Source organism: Maylandia zebra, linkage group LG15 (assembly GCF_041146795.1).
Source record: "Maylandia zebra isolate NMK-2024a linkage group LG15, Mzebra_GT3a, whole genome shotgun sequence".
Lineage (NCBI taxonomy): Eukaryota > Metazoa > Chordata > Actinopteri > Cichliformes > Cichlidae > Maylandia > Maylandia zebra.
Window position 1 is genome coordinate 10,533,063 of NC_135181.1, and position 23,912 is coordinate 10,556,974.

General features: G+C 45.1%; 1 protein-coding gene across 9 annotated transcripts in view; it reads left to right on the plus strand.

Moving 5' to 3' along the window:
• nhsl1b (NHS-like 1b) overlaps positions 1 to 23,912 on the plus strand; it is a 108,776-nt gene that overhangs the window by 66,961 nt on the left and 17,903 nt on the right. For 7 of the 9 annotated variants that reach the window (XM_004541785.5, XM_004541781.5, XM_004541783.5 and 4 more), the window contains exon 2: positions 20,418 to 20,570. In XM_004541785.5, the coding sequence (XP_004541842.2) occupies positions 20,418 to 20,570 (153 nt within the window). Of the gene's footprint in view, positions 1 to 16,311; positions 16,562 to 20,417; positions 20,571 to 23,912 lie in introns of those variants that run through there. The other 2 variants (XM_004541786.5, XM_004541788.5) reach the window with 2 other exon arrangements.

Genomic DNA, 23,912 nt, shown 5'->3' on the forward strand with positions numbered 1-23,912 from the left:
TTTTGGGATTATTTGATCAGGGAGCTACACTAGTTTCCCTTGTGGGCCATTAGGAGGGCGCACTCCCTGCAAGAGAGGTCTGCTCTTTCTATTAAAGGCCCCATCCCTCTTTCCATTATTGCTCAGATGGGACAGAAGGGGGAGGGACGGGGAGAGATGGAGGAAAGGAGGGGTTAAATGGATTTGGGGTTGTGCTTTTTCCCAGACTAGGTCTCAGCATAGGATTATCAGTGGAGGAACACAGGCTTAATGCACGCATGTGCGCTCACATATAAACTCCTACATAATTCATGCCCATATATGATCGATAAGTCACATGAAAGCACCAATCGCAGCTTCTCAGTGTGTACAAGTGTTTTATAGATACTGACACACGTCAGTCAGTGAACTCTGAGCTTATCCTAATGCACGTATAACCCTCCCTGGGTTAGTGCAGTCTTACACCACTGTGTTACAAAAATTACATGCATATGTACAACACAAAAATTATGGTTTTGGCCTAAGCGTTGTGTGACTTCAGACCTTCTAGTCAGCTAAGAACATTTTGTGTTTGTAGTGCGCTTTTAATGATTAGCTTGCAGACAGTTGCTGATGTCATACCACAATACTGAGTTTTACAGAAGACATTTGGACATGTCAAGTAGGTGGGACAGAGGTGCGAAAAATGCAATTAATGTTGGCTGGGATCTAGTCAGCTGCTTCAGTTTCAGGGTCCTGGTATTGCGCATGGTGTAACCTGACTTAAGTGCTGGCAGAGGAATTAATGCTGATTGAGAGGTGAAGAAGAGAAACGGTTACAGGTAAAGTCAATTATGTCCCTAACATGTCCCCAATATCTGTTTTGTCAAATAAGATAAAATTATGTCACTTTATTTTTTAATTTTGTTGCAAAATTAGATTTTCAAACATGTCAACTCTATCACTAAAACCTTTCAAAATGTTGCCATGAGACAGAGTCAGTCTGTGATCGGTTTGGGACTGAATGGTGTCATGCTGGCAATGACGTGCAATCTTTTTCTGATAGCACAGCAGTTAACTGTGGTAAGTTATTGAAAATCACATATGTTGCTGTCTACATAGACAGAAATTCATAGTATATATGTACATATGTAACCAAATTACAACCAGCATGCAGCCTGTTCATTCAAGACTCATTCAGACTGATGGCAACATGTTGGTAATCTCACTGCATTTATGAATTAGACAGGAACTGTTTGTTTGAAGAGTGATTGCAATCAGCCTAAATGTTCTTGTACTATTTTTATTTGTGTGACTGAGCCATTAGCTTGCTCTGAATCAGGTGGTAGCTTTGTCAAGCTAAGTGTGTCCAGTAGATTTGCAAGTGGTTTTTCAGAAACCACTTGCAAAAGTTAAAGTTACCTCAGGATGAAGGTGCATGCAATGAGCTCTCTCTTTATTTATTTAAAACATAGATATTTGGTGTCCCTGGAATGATGCAGTATCACCACACAAAATATCACAATACTATACTATATCTACCTGTCACACCGCTACCATCCATCCAGTCCATCCTTATTCTGCTTATCCATGCCATTATAATTCCACTCATGTAGGAAACAGAATTTTATTTCTAAATTTGAAATCATCTCATTCTCCAGAATTTAAATACACTTGATTTGACTTTCTCTCTGAGGGAACTAACTTTAGTCTGTAGACAGATTTTACTCAACTAAAAGCAATCTGGAGTCTGTAAAACATCCTGGAACAATCCTGCAAAGGCAGATGTTAATTGGATCGATGTTATAGGCCGGATGAGCAGAGCCAAAAGCAGTCATGCGTTTTAAATGTATCTGTTATTAACAGTAATCAATGTCGGCCACCAGAACTTGCATCCGACTTTATAACTAACCCCCCACTTGTGCTAAATCCTCGAGGATGATTGTCTTGCTCACTTCCTTAATTTGTTAGTCAATTGGCTGTGTTTCTAATAGTTGATTGGATGCTTTTGTGTCGCACCCCCCCCCCCATTCCCACTACTTACCCAGAGGTGCAATGTGGGAAATGGGTCAAACACCACAGCGTCAATTACTGCTCCAGTTGTGGAGGTGCTGCAGATGAACACATGCAAACATTGTGGCTGATATGGCTTTAGCCCACTTCCCACTGGTCTCCCTGTGTTTTTGCTGATATAACACATGCACACTCTTGATTTTTTTTTTTTTTCCTCCCTGCAAAACAAGCTAGCCCCAGGTGGCTTGTTGTTTTGTGCCCTTGAGCTACTGGAGGCACTTAACCTAAATTAGCTCAGTCTGTCTCTGTGCCTCTGCGCCTAAATCAGACAAGACCCTCGCCTCAGCAGCATGAGCTGAGTGTGGAGGTCATGATAACAGCCAAAAAAAAGATGTGTGACCAAAGCTCTGAGCCGTATTTTTGCTATTGTGTTGTCTTTGGATGAATATATTTTAAGAGTGTTGGCTTAATATCTTAAACCAGTGAAATACTGATGCTAATGAATCATACTGTTAATGCAAATGATGTCATATTCCAGCTGTGACCTATTGATTGTTAGCAGTTATCCCAGCCTGGCCATCATTCACTCCAGACTTTTTATTGAGTGAGTCATGAAGTAGAAAGTCTGCTATTGTAAAGACAGCCGCACACACTCCCACATACACACACACAGATTTATATAGATATATAGGACACAGTGGACCCCTACAGCTGCTGCTCCCCACAGTGCACTATATCTGTATTTAATGCCAGATTTATGGCATTTTCTGCGTCAAGTTAATTATGAAATTGGATTAATGATTGTGTGCTGCTATGAAGGTGGAACAACACACACTGACACACACACAGACCATTAAGAGAGACGAGCAGACAGCTCTGGTGTTGAAATGTAGGTCAGGAAACCAGTGCAGCAGCCAACATATTCTCTTCTTTCTGTGCAGGCATCTTTACATGCATGCATGTGTGTATGCTGACATGCTTGAGTGCATATAGCATTCAGGCACATGTATTGTCTTATGGCTTGTATCTGTAAGAGCAGATGCTTGATTAAAAACAGAAGAAAACCAAACGGTTGAAGGTTATATAGTGATTCAGTGCAGTAAGAGTGATGTCCAGAATGTTAGCTGTCTCAGTTCAGTGGTGTGGACCTGCTGTGGGTACACATACCATCCAGCATACTTTAAACCATTATAATAAAAGCAGTTAGACAGACATCTAATACCTCAAACAGACAAAAACCTTACCCACGCTCCTCAAAGACACACCTAGGTTTTGCGGTTATTGATATGGCAGATCCTCAGAGGGCAGTGAAAAGGGCCGGGAGTCAATATGAGTGGCGACAGCATGGCTGGATGGTAATGGGTCCTAATGTAATCGGTGGGCTGTCTTTATGTTACACTACCAATGACTAGAAAGGGAATTCCACTGGGAAATTATTCTTCAATAGCATGTCAGGCGTGTAATACACACCCATGGTCACGATTCTGAGAAGTAACACACATTAAGTTGAATTCTTGAAGGAACAGTATGTATAATTTCGTGGCATCAACCTACTGAACATCTGCCGTCCACCATGGCTTGCTCCACGGAAAAGAACTGATCCTTGTGTTAACATAAACTGTCCAATTCTATATTAAATCTCTGCTCATGGATCCCTCTAAATCCTAAGCACTGGTCCTTTAAGTCAAGGTTATTACTGGTCATCTACCAACTTTTATTCCAGCTCCAAAGCACGAACAATCACAGCGTATCACATGTAAAGCTAGATAGTTGTGAGAAATATAGCCACATCTTTGTGGACATGTCTGCAATTCATTTAGTTCACTTCAATTTAATTTTATATATGTAGGTCCAAATCACAACATAAGTCACCTAAAGGCGCTTTTTTAGAGGTTCAATAGTCATCTTCTGGATCTGGGTGACCTTTACCTGGTTAAAGGAGTCTATCCTTTTCATGGCTGTAGTTAAAGCCTGGTCCTGTTCACACTAGGGCTGCCACGATTTGTCGACTAGTCACGATTACGTCGACTATCAAAATCGTCGACGACTGATTTAATAGTCGACGTGTCGTTTGAAGCTTTGTAAGATCGCAAAAGACGCAGGAATAATAGCAGGTTCCCTTTCAGTCGATTCACTCGGTACAACACATAAGTATGGGATATCACGCCCTCGCGTGTCCTGGCTGAAGAAACCTTTATTCACGCCTTTACGGCAGATGACGTGTGATGACACGCGCAAGGCCCCGCCCGCACATATAGCCGCTGCCATCACCGTCATCCCTCAGTTCTTACGCTCTTCACCTCGCTGAGAACACCTCTGCTGAGTTGGGCTAGCTAGCTACTGCTAGTTAGCTCCGTTGTCTGCCAACTTGAACCTAGCTTAACTGCCCCTGTTGGTGTTAGCCTCCACCGCCCAGCTGGTGCGTAGGCTGCCCGCGGAGCGCTATTTTCAAGTTTTTCTTGTGCAGCGTTTCGCTTTGCGTTTTGGGAATGGACTCCAAACCGAAGCGAGCAAAGCAGAAATCTTCTGTTCGCCCCTGTCCTCAGGGATGTGGTTTCTCTTTGCACGACAGCGACCAGCACGATGCCTGCCCTGTCTGCCTGGGGATCGTCCACGCTAGGAGAGCGTTGACGGAGCCCGAAGCTTGTGCGTTTTGTCGCCAGCTCCGACGCTCGACCCTGGAAAGACGGGTGACGTTTGTGGAAAGAGTGCTGGGACCCTCGGCTGTCGCACGGCATGACCCTCTTCTTTCCGAGTCTGGAGCCCCGGCTTCGTCCGAGTCCGAAGACGAAAATTTTCAGGTCGATGTCCCCGCGATTAGCTGGGCTGACCACATGGAATACGTTGACGGGTTAGCCGATGACGGACCGGAACCATGCAGGAGCGCTGACGGGCTTCAGCCTGGGTTGAAGCCCGCCAGCGCTCCCCAGGAAGACGATGACGTGCTGGACATCGGCCTGGACATCCATGGTTTGTCGGAGGATGAGCAGGAGAGCTCATTGTCGACCCAATATGCCGCCGCTGCTGCGCCGGTCGGCCACGATGACACCTCTCTTTTCTCCCTGTTTCGCCGTGCCGCTGAGAAGCTGCAGGTGGACTGGCCCTCTCCTCCACCAGCTCGGAAGCCGTCGCGGTTTGCGGGTTTTTTCCTTCCACCGGAGCCCGCAACGGCCAAAAACTGCCTCCCCATGTTCCCAGACTTTCTCTGCGAGCTAACAGCGTCATGGGACAAACCTCTGTCTACCCGCGTCACTGTGCCCGGCTATGGACAGTACATGGAATTGGACGGCGCCGAGGGAGCTGGTTTAGCTAACCCACCCCCTATGGAGCCGTCTCTGGCTGCTTATCTGGCCCCGTCCCATAACCATGGTGTCGGTGGCCCCGCAACTCTGCCGTCCAAGCACTGCAGATTCTCGGCCTCGCAGCTGGAGAAGATTTATCGGGCTCAGGCCGGCACCGCTCGAGCCATGAGCTCCGTCACCATGCTCCAGACGTACCAAGCAATGTGCCTGGCGGAGCTTGGATCGCTGGTTCCGGAGGACAGCCCGCTGTCACCTCTTCTTAACGAGGTTAGAGTCACCACGGATTACATCCTCCGTGCGTCTCGCTGTGCAGCGCTCTCCCTGGGCAGAGGGATGGCTTCGACAGTGGTGGCGCAGAGGCACCTGTGGCTGACCCTCTCCGACGTCCCTGATAGAGACAGAGCTGTGTATCTGGACGCACCAGTGTCTGCGGCTGGGTTATTCGGACATTCACTTGAAGCCATTCAGGCTAGATTCGATCTGAGGAAGAAGCAGACGGAAGCTCTGCGCGACATCATCCCCAGACGCCAGCCCCAGCCCAAGCCCACTGCTAGCTCTCACAGGCCCGCCGCTCCTCTGACAGCTGGCAAGAGACCGGCGCCCACTGCTGGAGTGGGAGGGCCGCCGGCGAGAGCACGTACTCCGGCCCGAGCTCCACGCCAGTCGGCCTGGGGCAAAGGCCCTCCCCCGGGCCCCCGACGGGACCCGACGCCCAGGAGGAAGAAGCCTCAGCCCTCCTAGCTGTGATTGCGAGTGGGGAAGGGATCCGGCAGCAGGGAGACGCTGCTCTTACCCCTCTGTTGCCGCACAAGAGGTGCCGCTTAAGTTCTGTTCAGGTTGTCAGCCCCAGAAGGCGCTGCACTTCCCTATCGCGGTCTCCCAAGCACATAACCCCTGCACACGGTTCAGATGTGTTGAATGTTCAAGCGACCACATCGAGTGTTCCCGCTGTTTTTCATTGTTATGCCCCGGAAAAGGTGCACCCAACAAAATGTATAAATGTACATGTTCCCATGTTGCAATCAATAAAGAGTGTGGTTTACTCTCAAACAATCTCAAATGCTCAACCTGCAGGCGAAATGAGCCAGGTCAGGCAGGGGATGCAGTCCCCTGCAGACACACTGGGGGGCGACGGCGCCCCGCCGTCAGTGCTGCAGGCCAGCCGGCTGGCTGCTCACTTCCCTCAGTGGCGCGCTTGCGCCCCCTCTCCGTGGGTGCTGCAAACCGTTGCCATGGGTTACCGGTTGCAGTTCCGGGTCAAGCCGCCTCGTTTCCAAAGAGTCGTGAACACGATTGTCAACCCCGAGGCAGCCTTGGTACTCAGAGAGGAAATACAGGCGCTATTACAGAAGAGAGCAATACGGGTGGTCCCCGCTTCGGAGACGGACAAAGGTTGGTACAGCCGTTATTTTGTCATTCCGAAGAAAGGGGGAGGGCTTCGTCCCATCCTCGACCTGCGAGTCTTGAACACGTACCTGCGAACGTACAGGTTCAAGATGCTAACACTCAGACAGCTCCTGAGTGCAGTCGGCCCGGGAGATTGGTTTGCGACAATCGATCTAACAGATGCTTATTTTCATGTCGCTATACACCCGAAACACAGGCAGTTTCTGAGGTTTGCATTCGAGGGCGTAGCCTACGAATACCTAGTGCTGCCGTTCGGGCTGTCGCTCGCTCCCCGCACCTTTACGAAATGTGCCGAGGCAGCGCTAGCGCCCCTCAGGAAGAGGGGCATCCGCATCTTGGCCTACCTGGACGACTGGGCTCTCGTGGCTTGCTCCAGAGAACAGGCGGAGACGCAGCTGTCGCGGGTTCTGTCACACATTCAGACACTGGGGTTCTCTGTGAACTTTCAGAAGAGCTCGCTAATCCCAGGTCAACAGATCGCTTTTCTCGGTCTGGAAATATGCTCTCTTTCCAGCCGCGCACGGTTGTCAGAGCACAGAGTGGCCGCGTTTCATCGCTGCCTCGCTCAATTTCAGCTGGGACGCAGACTGCGTTTCCAGACGATATTGCGCTTGTTGGGCATGATGGCATCTATGATCGCCGTAGTGCCGCTTGGGCTGTTGAAAATGAGAGCGTTTCAACGCTGGACTCTCTCTCACCGTTTGTGTGCTTCGCGTCACCTCCGGAGGAGGCTGCCGGTAACTGCGTCTTGCATGCTAGCTCTCCGTCCTTGGAGGGAGCCCGGGCTACTGCACCAGGGCTCTCGGATTGGGAGGGTGTTGTTTCGCAAGGTGGTGTCCACAGATGCTTCCCTAAGTGGGTGGGGAGCGCTGTGCGAGGGTGCGTCAGTGAGAGGGATCTGGTCCGCGGCTCAGCGCCAGCTGCACATCAACCACTTAGAGCTGTTAGCAGTGTTCTTAGCTCTAAAGCGTTTCCGTCCAGTCCTGCAGGGCCAGCATGTCTTAGTCAGGACAGACAATTCAACAGTGGTGTCTTATATAAACAGGCAGGGAGGAACACGCTCTCTTCCCCTGTTGCAGCTGTCTCGCTCTCTGCTGTTATGGTGCAGTGTTCATTTTCTGACTCTAAGAGCCACCCATGTCCCGGGCCACCTGAACCTGGGGCCGGACCTTCTCTCCAGGGGGGGTCCTCTGGTGAGAGAATGGAGGTTACACCCTTCAATAGTGGCTCAGATTTGGGATCTATTTGGCGAGGCGCAAATAGATCTTTTTGCTTCCAGGGTGAATGCTCACTGCCCCCTGTACTTCTCCATAATCGACCACGATGCACCCTTGGGCTTGGACGCGCTAGCGCACCAATGGCCAGACGTGCTCCTGTATGCATTTCCCCCAGTGGAAATGATATCTCCAATTCTGGAGAGGGTGCGTCGGCATTCCCTCTCTCTGATCCTGGTGGCCCCTTGGTGGCCCGCGAAGTCGTGGTATGCAGAAATAATCAGCCTGCTTGCAGCAAGTCCTTGGCAGCTTCCTCTCCGCAGGGATCTCCTCTCTCAGGCGGGGGGGGAAGTGTTTCATCCGCGCCCGGATCTGTGGCACCTTCATGCTTACCTGCTGAGAGGTTAAACTTGGTTGCTAAGGGTCTGCCACCTAGTGTGGTAGCGACGATTCAGAGCGCCAGGGCCTCGTCTACTAGAGGCTTGTACGCTTACAAATGGCGAGCCTTCGAGCGATGGTGCCAGGGCCGCCACACTCTCCCATTTCAGTGCTCTATTGTGGATGTTTTGACATTCCTGCAGGAGCTGTTGGATAAAGGCCTTTCGTTTTCGACGATCAAGGTTTATTTAGCGGCTATATCTGCTTGTCATATCGGTTTTGACGGGGTGACACCAGGTGCGCATCCCCTCGCCGTGCGTTTTCTGAAAGGGGTTCGCCGGCTGAGGCCCGTGCTTAAGTCCAGTGTCCCTGCTTGGGACTTGTCTTTGGTGCTGGAGGCCCTTTGTGGCCCTCCGTTTGAACCCGTTGAGTCGGTAGATATGAAACTTCTTTCGTATAAGACCGCATTACTTCTCGCTTTGGCCTCGGCGAAGCGAGTGGGGGACCTTCATGCGCTGTCTGTGCATCCTGCCTGCACACAGTTTTCTCCTGATGGCCGCAAGGTCGTATTGCGTCCGAATGCCGCCTATCTTCCCAAGGTCATGCCTGCATCTTATAGTTCGATGGAGTTTGAGTTGCTGAGCTTTTGCTCCCCTCCTTTTGAATCTGAGGAGCAGAGGAGGGTGCATTCTCTTTGTCCGGTGCGTGCGCTACGCACCTACATTGAGCGCACTCGGGATGTGCGTTTGTGTGACCAGTTGTTTGTCTGCTTCGCTAGTCCGAATAGAGGTAGAGCTCTGTCCAGACAGAGGCTGTCCCACTGGATTGTAGAAGCTATCTCGCTGGCATACAGCGCCGGAGGTTTTGCGTTGCCCCACGGGGTGGGAGCTCATTCCACCAGGGGGATGGCGACCTCATGGGCTCTTTTTAGAGGGGTGCCTGTGGCTGATATTTGTGCAGCGGCTAATTGGGCATCGCCGCACACTTTTGTGCGGTTTTATCGGTTGGACGTTACAGCCCCTTCGGTGGCTCATGCTGTCCTTTCTGCTGGGTCTACCACTCACTGAGGATGTGGTGGTCCCGTTCCGGTTCGGTGGCTGCTCTGCGGGGCGTGTATATAGGTCCCATACTTATGTGTTGTACCGAGTGAATCGACTGAAAGGGAACGAATAGTTATGTCTATAACTTCTGTTCCCTGAAGGAGAGGAACGAGGTACAACACAGGGTGGCCCCACTGAGCAGTTGGCTCGGTGAAGAGCGGCTATCGAACTGAGGGATGACGGTGATGGCAGCGGCTATATGTGCGGGCGGGGCCTTGCGCGTGTCATCACACGTCATCTGCCGTAAAGGCGTGAATAAAGGTTTCTTCAGCCAGGACACGCGAGGGTGTGATATCCCATACTTATGTGTTGTACCTCGTTCCTCTCCTTCAGGGAACAGAAGTTATAGACATAACTATTCGATTTAAGAGTGTAATAACGGACTGAAACAGAAGATGGCAGCACTGCATGTACAAGGATTCCAGCTGCCGTTAAACCCCGAAGAAGAAGAAGTAGCTGTGTCCCAGAATTCATAGCGCGGCCCAGCTTAGTTTCCAACAATGGCGGTAGCTAGTTAGTTTTAATATTACTCTTATTATTCTTTCTGGGTCACAAAATAAACGTTTAACATATTTTCAGGCGAGAATGTAGCTGTGTAAACCTCAAATATCGGCTCAGTTTATCAGGACACCACCACATATTTTCAAAAGCGCTCTGACGTTTTCGGAGACGTCTGTTACCCACTAGCTCGATAGCTAGCCGGGGGCTAGGTCACTAGCGCCGTGAGAACACCGGACTCCCGGCAAATTGTTTTCAAACCCACCGCCGTCTTTCGCGACTCAGGTTAAATATATATGAGTCACTTAGATAAATTAAAAATGTTGTTGTTTGGCTTTTTGTATTTTATTTGTTCCTGAGTAAATCGGTTTGGCTGAGATTAAAGTTATAGTTTTTACACAGCTGAATAAACGTCAAGCAGACAGCTGATTATCAGAAGTGTGAGATGCTGGAGAATATACCCCGGTGTCCTGTTATATTTTAGATAGCAAGGAGTTTATTAAACTTTACCGAAACAATCTGCAAATTTCATTAAAATTGAATAAACTATCATCTTGTCTTTATTTTTAGTTAGCACCTTAAAAGCTTAAAGCTGTAAGCTAGTGATAGTTATATAAGCTGTAGTTTTACGTCCAGTGGATGATGATCTGATTAGTCGACTAATCACAAAAATAATCGGTGACTAGTCGACTATCAAAATAATCGTTTGTGGCAGCCCTAGTTCACACAACAGGTTTTTGGAGACAATCCGTTTTTTATTTGTTTGGGTATTTCTACAATTATCACTCCTTTCCACTTCTCAGCTGCGGAGCTCTAAACACCAAGTCCAAAGCTTAGGCCTTCACAGTGGTGCGATGAGTTTTTTATTTGCAGTTTTCTATGTTGCGACTTCCTAATGTATTCATCTAACAAGTAAGACTTTAAATAACCCAAATAAATAAATAAATATATATATATGTTTGACTAAAATGACCTTCTTGAGTCAAACTAACCACCAGGAAACACATCAACATGCACGATTTCCATCATGTCACGGGCCTGTTTTAGCTTTAGTTTATTGTCCCGCTAACTTAAGATGGGGGGGGGGATTTCATTAGATTTAAAACTCTGTTGCCAGGGAGGAAACACACGGTTAGCTACAAATTCGCTCTGACGGTGGACATAAAAGTCTCAAATCAACAAAACTGCCACCTTCTCAAAAGACCCCAAAGGCGTAGGGGTACAAATCAGCCTGCGTGTAATACAACAATGTTTTAACTCTATTTAAGAGTGAGCTGCTTTTTTGTGTCCAAGCTTGTGTAAAAGTTTCCCTGTTAAAGGAATGTACCGGTATAAGATTTTTTTTAATGGCTGCACACTTCCTTCATTTTGGATTTCTCATTTTGCTGCTATGTCAAAGGTTTCAGAGACTAGATACAAATGCACTTTGCCTGTCCACAAGCTCAAGCAGAGGTATATTTGTGTATCCTCTATTTGTTTTCTCTGTCTTTCTCTTTTATCCTGGCTTGAATTTCAAAGTGGGGGGGTCAGTAGAGAGCGCCGGGTCAGACGCCAAGGGAGAGAAAATTAGACTTGACTGCCAAAAACTGCTGGGCTCTGGTGTATGTTTGTCTGTTTCTTTTCCTTACCGGTCTTCATCTGTTCTCCTGGATTCCACCTGTAGCTTTTCCCTCGGCTCTTATTTTTTTGTTCTTTTTCCCCCTGTAACTGCTTCCTTTTCTCTCTCCCCTTGCATCGTTTCCCATCAAATAGCTCCGCTTCTGCCACATCAAAGCACGCTTCAGCTTTTTGCAGATTCAACTTTGCTTTCCACCTCATTCTCTTTCTTCTCAAAGTCTACATGCCTTTTATGCCATCTCCATCAGTATTACAAAGGCATATTTCTGATTGATGCACGTTCCCACACGACTCTGTGTGAGAACAGCTTCATGATGTTTGAACATAAAACAGAAACATGCGTGTGTCACCACATCAACGCTGGCATACGCACACGTGAAACAGAAAACGCCCTTAGACACAAAGGACAAGGTTTTGCATGTGTTTTGGGATGATGTGTGCGAGCTCAGGGCGTTGTTTTGCAGGGTGTCATGAATCACAAAGAAGGAGAAGCCTATAGAAGGAGGCCCCCTCTGCTTTTCATTCAGGAGAATAATCAAACACTCGCACAGATACACACTGCTAACTTGTGCTCACAACGAAGAGAAAACCCCCCACATAATTTATGTTGCAAGAACCTTGATTTAGAGTAAAATGTCATCCCAGATGCGCTCAGTGAACTTTAAATTCAAACTGCACGCTCTCCTATTTGCATGCTTTAATTGCACCTGTCTAAATCCCCACTTAACAAATGCACTAACATTTTTTTGAGCTACTCCAATTCTTTCAAGTACATTTGTCCCAAATATTTGCAGGATGCCTCTTAAGTGGGTTTATACCCAGCCATCCTGAACAAAGACCGCTAATGGGCCAATTGAAAACCTCCAGAAAGAAAAGCCTTGCAGGCACTGACTTTCTCCTGATGGGCCAGGCTGAGTGGCAGTGATTTGAACATTTTGATGGTGATCTTCAGTCGTTTTACTTATTTTGACAACAGTTGTGGGCTGAAGAGAGTTTAAATGTTAAAGAGAGAGATGGAAAACCTTCTGTCAGAGGAGTTGGTCAGATGGGAAGACTAGAAGAGGGATGGCTGGGGGAAAGGACTGTATAGGGAAAGCATGAAGGAGAGGAAGACCGCGGGAGTTTTCGTGTGTACCCCCAGTGTCATAAAACTGCTACGCGAGAATTTATTGAACTGTGTTTGTGTGGGTGAGCGTGCATGCGAACTTTACCCCGTGCCAGAATCATTAGTGGAAGAAAAAACTGTTACTAACTTGTTTACACAGCCTAGTCTGTCCGTCACTTTCGGTGTCTGTATGTGTGTGATGCTTGAGCTGAGAGCTGGTGTTTGTTCAGGAGAAAGTTTGAAGTTTAACATCATTTAACTGCCTTTTTACGAGTGCTGTAGAAGCAGATCTACAGCTAAGCATCAACTCAGTGTATTCCTTGTTTAGGAAACTCGTGAAGTAAAGATTTATGAGGGTGATAAATCAGCTAAAGCGGCACACTTTGTACACAAATATCTCCAGTGCAGCGATAACAGGTATCAAACCCCCCCCCCCCCCCCCCCCCCGGCCTTCCCACTTGCTCAATCTAAGTCTTTGTTGCTGCAAGATTATTCATGTCTTCTTCCGTGTTGGGAAGACCAAAGTAATCAGATTCCCTTTGACCCCCGATTTTATGCTTTCATTCAGAGAGGTGTAAAGATAAAAGTAATGGGGGAGGATGAGAGCAAGCAATGTGTTCCTCTACATGATATAAATTATAGATTTTCATTCACAAAAAAGTAAATGGGTGTGAAAGAGGAGCATTCGTCTTTTAGGGGTTTTGGTATATTTTCTTGTTTGAGTGATTTAAATTTTCCACTGCTGCTAGCAGGTTTGCAAATTGTGCATTTTCAGATTATTATAAGCAAAAATGTAACATTTTATTTAACATTTTAAAATACTTCCTGTCTAACTTTAGCACAAATCTGGAAAGAAATAAGGAGAGTTTAGTTAGGATGGCACTGATCCAGTGAAGGAGTCGGGATTTAGTGCTACACTTCATTGTTTAAGGCGATATGAGCACTTCGGTCGTCTCTGGGAAATCCTGCTGCCTGTCAAAACGATACGTTGTGCACTTCATCAATGCAAAATGTGCTAAATGTGTTGTTTTCGTATGTTAAAAATTCATATTTCCTGTTTATTTCCACCTTACAGTTCTTCTCATTATTAAGCAAAAGGTGCTCAAGGCTACAGCTCGAACACAGTAGCACAAGATATGAAAGAGGGGAGGAAGAGGGTGGTGTAAAATCAATACAGACTTGATTATATTAGCCACTGTAAAAGCGCTGTTGCCTAAATTAAAAAGGAGGAAAGAAGGGAAAAGAAAATTGGGGAAACTGGGGGCGAGAGAAATGTGACATCAGCAGATCAAGCAGAGTGGAGGGGTTTTAGGTGGTTTGCTTAGCTCTGTCTTCATAGGGCCAATTAGAAAAATAAAAGCTGGGTACTCTCAGATGAAGCTGTGTGTACGTAGATGCTGTTTGATTTTGGGGTTATTTGATCTTTTATATTAAAAAAAGAAGGTGAAGGTGGGTTTGTCTTTTGGGGATTGATCAAATGATTGAATTGGATCTGGAGGGAAATGGGGCTAAGCTCAGAAGTCTGGAATAAAAAAAAAAAAGTATAATGATCGTGAGAGGGAATGTGCAGCTGCCTCTGCCAGGTTGACGGGGAGCTCCAAATGGGGTGTGAAAACAGGACAAAGAAAACAGGAGTGCGGTGACAAGAGGAAGAGCAGGAGTCCCTCATCAATCTCTCTGTTCAACCTGCCACATTCATCACTGTGTGTGTTAATTAGAACATCTAGCTCTCATCTTCCCCTTTCCAATTTATCCTTTTACTTCCTATCATTAGCTTTTGACATGAGTCATCTGGTTGTATTACAAGAGGAAGTAATTGTTGTCTGTCCGCCGGGAATAATACTAATGAAACACGGGTTTTGATTTTGTATTCAGTGCAAGTAATTGTTGGATGTTGTCGTCAGTTTTTGCATAAATTGGAATAAGTAGGTTAATAATCTCACATTTGTAAATTGGGGTTTTGGCTGGTTCTCAAAGCAAGAAATACCAACAGTTAAATAATGTGAGGATTGCAATTGCAAAGCTACTTTATTAGCTAATTAGGTTTTGATTTGAAATATACTTTTACTTTGGCCTCACATTTTATCCACCGACTCTGTGTGCTTCCTTTATGTGCTGCTTAGAGTATGAATGGATGAAAGATTAATATTGTTTGGGCTGGGGTGTTGCAGGGGCTTCAGTGGGAAGGAGTGGACAGACGTATGGCTGAATTGATATCCCTAATCCTGGAGGTGGCCTAGATTTGAAGACCTCCTTCGGCGGATATAGAGATGGTGACCTATCCGTTATACTGTGCGCGCGCATGTGGGCGTTTGTGTGAGTGACAACAATAGGCTTTTTAATGAGAGATGCTGTGTAGTCTTGTGCATAAATTATCCTAATACTGTACACGTGGCAAGCTGTATGTTTGACACATGGAGAAGAACTTTTAAGATGACACGGTCACCTGTCCTGACACCTTTACTGTGCCAGGATTTTTCCAGTTTTTAAAGTAGGTCAATAATAATGTCTTTAAAGAAGGTGATTTTCATGAGCAGGTCAAACACATGTTAAACTCGTTATATGATATTTAGAGACCTATTGCATGCTTTCAGTTCAGAAGAAATTGTGTGCATATATGCTTCATGCATGCAGAGGAGTGCAGCAACAGTGGATGTTAACAAGCATGAACAAATATGGAGGTTTGGATTAAAGAGGGATGCGACAGCGAGGAGGGAAAAACCTTTTTATCTATAAATTCAAGGATCATTTGCAGTGCCATTCAAGCTCTTGTTGGAGCCCCCTACACGCACCCTCCCTCGCTCTGCTCTTCAGCCATTTGGGCTGAAATTAAATACGGTCGTGAAAGGCGGGGCTGTCCTTCCCATATGGGTGTGTGCATGGGTGTGTGTTTGAATGGCTGGGTGCTGGAGTGTGTGCATGATAGATTGCGAGCAGATTGGACAATGGGGGGATTGTATGAAGTCTGTATTCATGTAGCACTGATTCACTGCCATACACAGCAGGTTGGGAATGATCAGAGGAGGAAATGTTGATTTAAAGAAAGGCAAAATTGACTTATTAGTAGATGATCACATTTTTGGATTATTGTTTTACAAAGAGATGCAAAATGAGACCAGATGAGCTAAATGTCAGTGCATGAGTGTAATTTACCGTAGGCAATTATATTTTCTGTTTGCATTGCACTTTGCTTGAAGCACCATCCACCTGAGAGTACCTCGTGAAAAGCTCAACATGTTTTTTTCCCCCTCCTGATGATGTGCAAGGTTGTTCTGTGGGGTAACTCGAAGTTTAATTACATGCATAAATATTCTTCTGCAGATGAGTCCCTCACTGAGAGGCTGCGCACCCGTGGAAAGTGTGAAAAAAGAGCTGCGCGAAGAACGATATGAGTATTGATGCACAAACCGAAAAAGCAACACAGTGACTGTACACGCTAATAAAAACTTCTATATTTTGAGCAAAGTAGAATGAAAGTGTAGAGCGATAATAAAGAGAGCACTGGAGAATGACTGATAATGAAAAATAAAGGGAAAGGCAGCCAGAACTCCTTGGTAACCAAAGCACAGAGGAACAGAGGGGCCGGTCCTACACCCCTCCTGCTGTGTGTGTGTGTGTTTGTCTCCGAGGACTGAACTGCCTGAGGGGGGGAGTGGCGGACGATTTGTGTGTGTGTGTGTGTGTGTGTTCAGAGAGACAGATAGGGGTAGAGACTTATTGTCAGCCTAGTAGACGCTCACGTACACTCGCAGCCAAGCCGTGAGAATGTGAGCGGAGGGGCACCAGCACGCCTTCATCCCGTCTTCTCTGTTATTCCTTGGATTTTTTTAGTTGTTTTTTAAGCCTCAACAAAGGCACTTATTATTATTATTATTTTTTTTCTAAGAGGGAGACATATACGCTGATCTAGAAAAATGGTGTTTATCGGGACCTCGTTAAAATCTGTAATTAAGTACTTCAAAAGGAAGGGTAAGACATTTTTTGTTCCATACTGATCATTAATGTGCATTTGAATAATCTCCCTATCAATACTGCATGTGGTTGGTTAGAGATTTTGACTGTTTTAATCATTTTTGACAGGATATGCATTTGTGTCTGAAAATTCCCACGGCGTTCCATTTATTGAAGCGGATTTAGATTTAACAGCTTCATTAAGGATTCTCTGTGTCAAAACCGTAATGATCTTTCTGATTTGATCGGAACTAATGGTGTCCTGTGGTCAAACTGCTTCCCTGCTGCCTCAGCTAAGCACAAACAAAACCCTCTGTTGCACCCCGTTACCAGGTAACCGCTGGGCCAGGACTTCACAACTGTAGCACCAAATGACCCAACAGCTTGTTTAAAGGTGACAGTGAGAGTTGCCGTTAGTGGATGATGGTAGAATCTCCCCTGCACGTGTGCATTGTCATTTTTTTTTCCACCTCGATTGTCTGTCAGACTTGTATCACATGAGGTTTTGTTGATACTTAGGGTCAGTGGAACTAGCAGTAATTGTGTATTACCTGGAAACTGTTGTAGTTTCTTATTATTGTACTTTGAAAAGCCTGCTGCAACCCTAGTGACACCTGCAGGAAGTTAAACCCACAGCAACCTCATGAGAAGTACTTTTTAAAGTGCCTCTTGTGTACACTAGATTTTGTTTAAGGCGATTAGCTATTATTTTATCAATGGTTTGGTATTAAGCAGATGAGGCTGTAACAAAGACATGATTGATGCAAAGCAAGCTGCTTGTGAAGACTGCGATTTGTGGTTTATTTATAGCCTGTGTGTGTGTGTGCTGAGTTAAAGCTGGAGTGATGCGCTTAATCATTAGCTCAGCATTTCTGTAGTCAACAAGTCCTGTGCTACTGTCTTGCACATGCTTGCACTTTGCACCTTAACTGCGCATCATGACAATCCCAATGCTTTTATATGCAGATCAGTGTAGACCTCCTCAGATGGTTGCAGTTATCAGTGTAAACTTTGGATTAAATGTTGTCCACAAAAACTTGTTTGCTGTAGACACACAAACAAAAGATGCTAGTTGCCTTTTTTAATTTTAATTTTATTATTTATTATTCTAGATATCAACAGTCACCTCTGTTTCCTTTTTTCTGACAAATTAAAAATAAAAGTGTTTACAAATTAAAAGTCATGTTTGAAAGTCGATCCATGTGTTTGGAGGTGATCAAGGACTTAGTTTAGGATTAACATAGATCTCTCCAATGGAATTTTATTGCTGTTATTGATCACACAGTTAATTCCACAGCGTGCATGTATGTGCGTGCTCGCGACTGCTAATGTATCTCAAAAGGATTGCTTTATGCAGCCTTTGCATTTTTAGTATTTGCATCGTTTTGCTTTCTGTGTTTGTTAAAGAGCATAGGCAGGGCTGGGATGTCGATGGACAGAGGGATTAGGGGACTTCTGAAAGACTTTCGCGCCACAGTCCACTATGTATGAGACTGTGTGTGTGTGTGTGTGCGTGTGTGAGTGTGTGTGTTGAGGAGCTTGGGGTCATTGTGGTATTGAAAGGCCTGATGTGGAGACTGATGCAGAGGGACAATAAATGCTTTGTGTCCTTAGTCCCCATCGCCTTGGTTTGCCTATAGCCTCACTGAGGTCTATTCAAACCCCATGGTCTAAAAGGAGGGTGGGGGAGGGGCTACCTGTGCTTAGTGTGTGTGAGAGATCAAGGAAATTTCAAATTGTATTTAGAAAAAAAAAAAAAAAGCAAGCTTGATAAAGCAAGCTGATGTGAGAACAGCTCCCGTTCACGTGCAGCCTGGGGCGTCAGTGACTTGCTCGAAGGCATGTTATAACTTTGAACTGTTGGTGTGACCTTGACTTTTCAATCTGCACTGCCACTCCCTGGTGTGTAAGTATCTGCATGTGGTATCTGCGCGTTTTTGTGCGTCTGGGCCTTGGAGCAGCATGGGACCGTCTTGTGGTCAGCAGCTTTGCCTCGTGATGCATTTGACTGTCTGACCAGTGCAAGCACGCTGCAAAACAGCATGACTACAGATAGGCAGATATGCAGTGATTACCAACACATGTATACACCACATCCTTTCCCCCCCCCTCTCATTAACTTCCATTAAAATTGATCAATCTGACTGAGATAAAACACTTTTATGCACGGGCGGGTATTCTGACAATCCTGTATGGTGGACTACTTTTCAGATGAATTGCAAAGATTACGTCATTAAAACTTTCCCACCCCACATGAAGCCTATTCAGCAAAGGCAGAAGGATGACCGTCATGGAAAGTGCAACTTATTTTGTAAACAGATGACAGCATAGTGGATGAAAAACAGCTGAGAAGAACTACATCTGGCATTGATATCAAGTGTCAATTCAGCCTAAACCTGATCGTAACTTTCAAAATAAAATCAAAGTGGAACTTCCTGCTTAAATAAAAGCAAAAAACATGATTTAGAGATTTGTTAGTTGGGCCTTTTGCACTTGAGTTAAAATGACAGCCTTTGTGTGAACCAGAGCATCAGAAGCATTCAGTAGAGATATTAAGGTGGAATTGGTCACAACCTGAAGTTGTATGCACTTGGCTTATTTCAACAGTGGAAATAATCCACTTACACCCACTCTGTACTTTTTAGGTGATTAACAGAACAGTGCTTTTGACGTGGTCATTATTGGCATGTATTAGCAGTTATGTATATATAAAAGCAGTTGCAGCGTGTCACACTGTCATTAAGGGCCCATTTGCTGAAGTGTGTTGCCCCCCCAACACACTTCAGCTCATTTGCACCTGTGAAAGAAACCCTAAAGCAAAACACTCCCAGGCGTTGCCATGATCCGTCCCCTTCCTCCTGGTTCTCACAAACTTAGCCGTTCTCTCAGGCAGCTGGACATGTTGTGTTTGCAAAGAAAGGGACAAACTCAGAGGTCTTTGCTTACATTTTGTCTCCGTCGATGGAGATAGTTTTACATCCGCGATCACCCACTTTGGCTTGGATACGCTCACTTGGTAAGCTTAAGAATTAGGAAGAGTGTGTGTTTGTTACATTTCGACAGCATTTTTATTCACACAGTGACTTGTGATGGCCTCATCGAGCTTCTGTTTCTGGGACTGGCCTAGTGGGACAGAAAAGATGTGATCGCTTTATCAGCAGATATGACTGAGAGAAGGGTTTTGGATAATGAAAAGTGCCTCTCCCTGACCTTGTTAATTAATGTCCTTTCAATCTAAACAGTGGTGTATTTTGTGTAGCCTCAAAGCCTCTTTGTTAATAGTAAGCTTCCAAAGTGCCCAGCAATGTGGCCTGTTTGGTATCGGTGTCTTTGTCATATTTTATTTTTTTCGAGGAAGGATTTTTACAGTTAGGTAAGCGGTTTAATGGAATCAGTTGCCAGTAGTTACGAGTTTTTTGAGTTGGTATCGACTGATCAGCGATTCCCTCCAACTTGTCCCAGTAAGCTTCTCCCTCCCCCTCTTGACTCGTGAGGCCTACTGTATGTGTGTGATGTCACAGATAAGTGTCATGTTGATTGAAGGCTGTTAAGTCTGCCACCTTCATGCAAAACACTTAAGCCTCCTTCCCCTTCCTTTTCATCTGCAAATACAATGAAACACTTTGAATAGTCAGTACTTGGGGACATTTTTCCACCACTTCTTTATTACTTTATTCTTTATTTACTTTTTTTTTAAAGTTGGCCAACAATGCTGCTCTTTGGAAGACTTGCAGGGCCACACATGTTTCGGTTCTTAGTTCATTATTATTTTCGCTGGCCTTCATTTTTATGTCAGATTTCATGGAGAGGTTTTTTGTTATATCATGCAGAGGGAACTATATCGATCCTTAATCTGCTTTGTTTACCTCTGCAGCGGTGTCTAACCTGGATGAGGAGAGCAAGTGGACGGTTCACTACACAGCTCCGTGGCACCAGCAGGAGAACGTCTTCCTACCGGGAAGCAGGCCGCCCTGCGTAGAAGACCTCCACCGCCAGGCCAAAGTCAACCTCAAAACTGCCCTGCGAGGTAAAGACAAATCAAAATAGAGCACGTTATACACCACACACTGGAGCGACATATGAAGGAATTAGTTTTAGATGGGATGATAGATAAAATTGCCAAAATGTTAGATATGTAAATAAAATATCTTAGTAAGAAGAAATGTACATGGCATATATTTACACAAATAGCGAAGGGAAAATGCTGAATGTGAGCCAAACCAGTTACAAACTGTTGAATCTCACTCATGGGACTGTTGGTAGGTGGCGTCACTTTTATCGGAGTAAGCTCGTGACACTGGTACATTTGCCTGTAACTCAAAAAAAGATGTCCCGACTTGTGAGTTGTGTTCAACTGACATCGCAGACTTGTTTGTCCCGCTCAGTGGGGGAAGAGGCTCAGGCTTTGCTGACAAACAGAAACTCACAGCAGAGTGACAACTTGTTCAACTGGTCACAACTTTCCCAGGAACAGGAAGTGGGAATACCAGCACCTGTTCCTGGGAAAGCTGCCCCTCAACCATTTCACAGATAACAGTTTAGGGGAAAAAAATCACATATTTCCGAGTTTCTGTGTAGGACTGAGTGTATGACTGTACTACATTTGTTTGCATGCTCACCAGGGCCGGCCTTGTGTGTCAGCTGATTAGACACAGAGATAAAAGGCAGAAAGAGAGATAAACTGGAAAGTGTTTGAAAGCTGATGCTTACTGTTAGTGGGTTAATCACCGGTTCTAATGCACACACCCTGTTTTGTCTTCTGTCTTTTCCAATTTTCAAACCCCTGAACTGTTGCTGTTCTTAAAACACCACCTGGTAGGTGGGATTAATTCAGCCCCCCTCCCTCTCATCCTGTCACCAACCTATCAACCTGACAACACCACGTATCCCCGGGGGTCCTAACGACAAGACAACAGGTGTCCAGTGAGCGAGCACCTGTGGTGTCTGTTTAAGCCTCAGTGCGCTTTACAAGCAGAGAACGTTTACGGTTTTAGATTTTATCCTTGTTGGAGAGCGGAGCTTACCCGACTTTCAGTGAGCTTTGACTTTTTTTTTCTTTTTTCTTTTAGTACTGTACTTTATATGTGATCTTTTTTTATTTAATGAGGCTTGTGCCATTATCTCACAGGGCAATAATCAATCAGTCTGTGATATAGATTATAGACGTCTAATTAGGGGAATGCAAATGTATATTGATAAGTCTTTACGGGCTGATCTTCGCGCTGTACATCTAAGCCAACAGAGGAAACGTATGTTAGTGCAGCCATGTTTCTAACCTGAAACTATTTATTTATATTTTACTGTAAACCCATATTCAGAAACATTTCTAAAGTCCATAGTGACAAAAACTTGCCGATAGGAACTTTCAGTCCATATGGCCATGGGGGACGTCTTCATCATGAGGACAAGCTGTAAAACAGCTAAAAGTCCAACATTTATTTACATTATTTTCCAAAGCCATCCAGTGGGCCAGACGGAGTCTTTGCCAGGCCGATTCAGGCCCCCTGACCTTATATTTGACACTCCTGGTGTAGTGTATATGGCATTCACTTTATAAAAGTTGTTGGGGTTTCATAAGGAATTATATATTATTTTTTCGTAAGGAAGGTAAGGTAGTGTAAAACTCAATAGCAAATAAATCACAAAAGTAAACGTTACGCTCACAACACTAACAGTTTAGAAGTTTTATGTGGAGGTGAAACGAGGATCAGTCCCTGGGTATTGTAATCATATATACTACACAATGCCACGAGGCTGATTTATTCTTTGCAAAGCCTAATAATCGATATCCAGTCGGATAGAAATGTGCGTCCCCTCTTTGTCCTTCTAAAACTCTCACATGGGCTTCAGCGTGTGTTTAGTGGATTATTGAAAATGTGCCAGCAGGCTGAAATACATTTTTAAAGTTGCATAACACGGTATTGAGTGATAACTGCAGGATCCATTTTGTTTGCCAGTGTTTACGATGAAATGAAAGAAAAATAATGTTTAAATACTTTCCCCCTGCATCCAAAAAAGTCAGTCATATCATAGTCATGCACCATCATCAGTACCTACTCCAGAATCAACGTCATCAGTTCCCTGCAGCTGTCACAGCTTTACATGTAGCCCTGACAGTTGCACCTTTGTGTTTTTTATCCTCTATTTCAATTTATATCAGCTTCAGATTGGGACACATTAGTGGTGAAACCAGTGGGACGAATGCAGTCTTTAGGTTTTTTCTTTGTACATCTGTACCTGCATCTAGCCCATTCACATGAAAACAATATAACACCTTTACCTGGCACAAATTAAAGTCCGCAGGTCAAAGGTGAGGGTCACTAAGACCTAATGAAAAACACATTTTTAATAGACGATTTCCTTCACTGTTAAAAGTATCTGAGAGACTCATCTAGTTTCTGCTTTTCTTTTCATATCACTTACTTATCCCACCCCTATCAGTTCTGCCTAGCAACAAGCCACACTTAGCTCATCAGAGCTTATTTATTTCATTTACCGTCCCCAATCATGCAACACCAATCATCTGAGCAGTTCCACTTCCCGTCATCGTCCTCATTATCATTGCTTTCTGAGTCCCATCTTCCACCGTTTCACCGCATCAACTTGTTGTTACAGTATCCACGCACGCAAGCCCCATCAGGATCCATTTACTGACAGCATTATACATGCATCAGTGTGCCTCTGTGTGGAGATGGGCTGTAATTAGCAGTGGAAATAAACAGGATGTAAAAGGGATCAGGAGCAGCATGTTTTAGGTGGCGGGCTAACAGTGATGTGAGCACGCACGCATGTTTAATTCACCAAAAGGGAGTTTGATCCTGCGAAACACACTGAATAAATATCCAAGATGAAAGATTAAAAAAATCAGTCATTTATAGAAGGGTTTTTACATTTGAATCGATCAGGATTACATCACAGAGAAAGATGAGATGTCAAAAAAGAAACACGCTTATTTTAAAGTGCCGTTAATTTTAGGGAGAAGCGTAGAAGTTGGATTTTGTGGTTATTTTAAATAAGGTCGCAACCTCATAGTGTGTTTGATCATTTCATCCTTCATCAGTAAAAGCATGAACAACTCTTGAGGCTTTTTTCTGAGGATGTTTAAGAAGTATGTGAATTTAATTGCCTCCTAAAGACCAAACAAAGGATGCATTAGTAGATATTTGCAGAGGGAGAGGAAGAGGGAGATGATGTGCTAGATTCCCCCCTGAGAGGAAAAGGGGGAGGATGAGAGAGCGAGAGAGAGGGACGCTTCTGCCATCTGTGTGTGACAGACTGAAGCTGATACCCCCCTCCTCTGGTTACACACACGCACACACTTGCCGTCTTATCTCACTTTGACGTACATACATCACAACCTCATCACGGC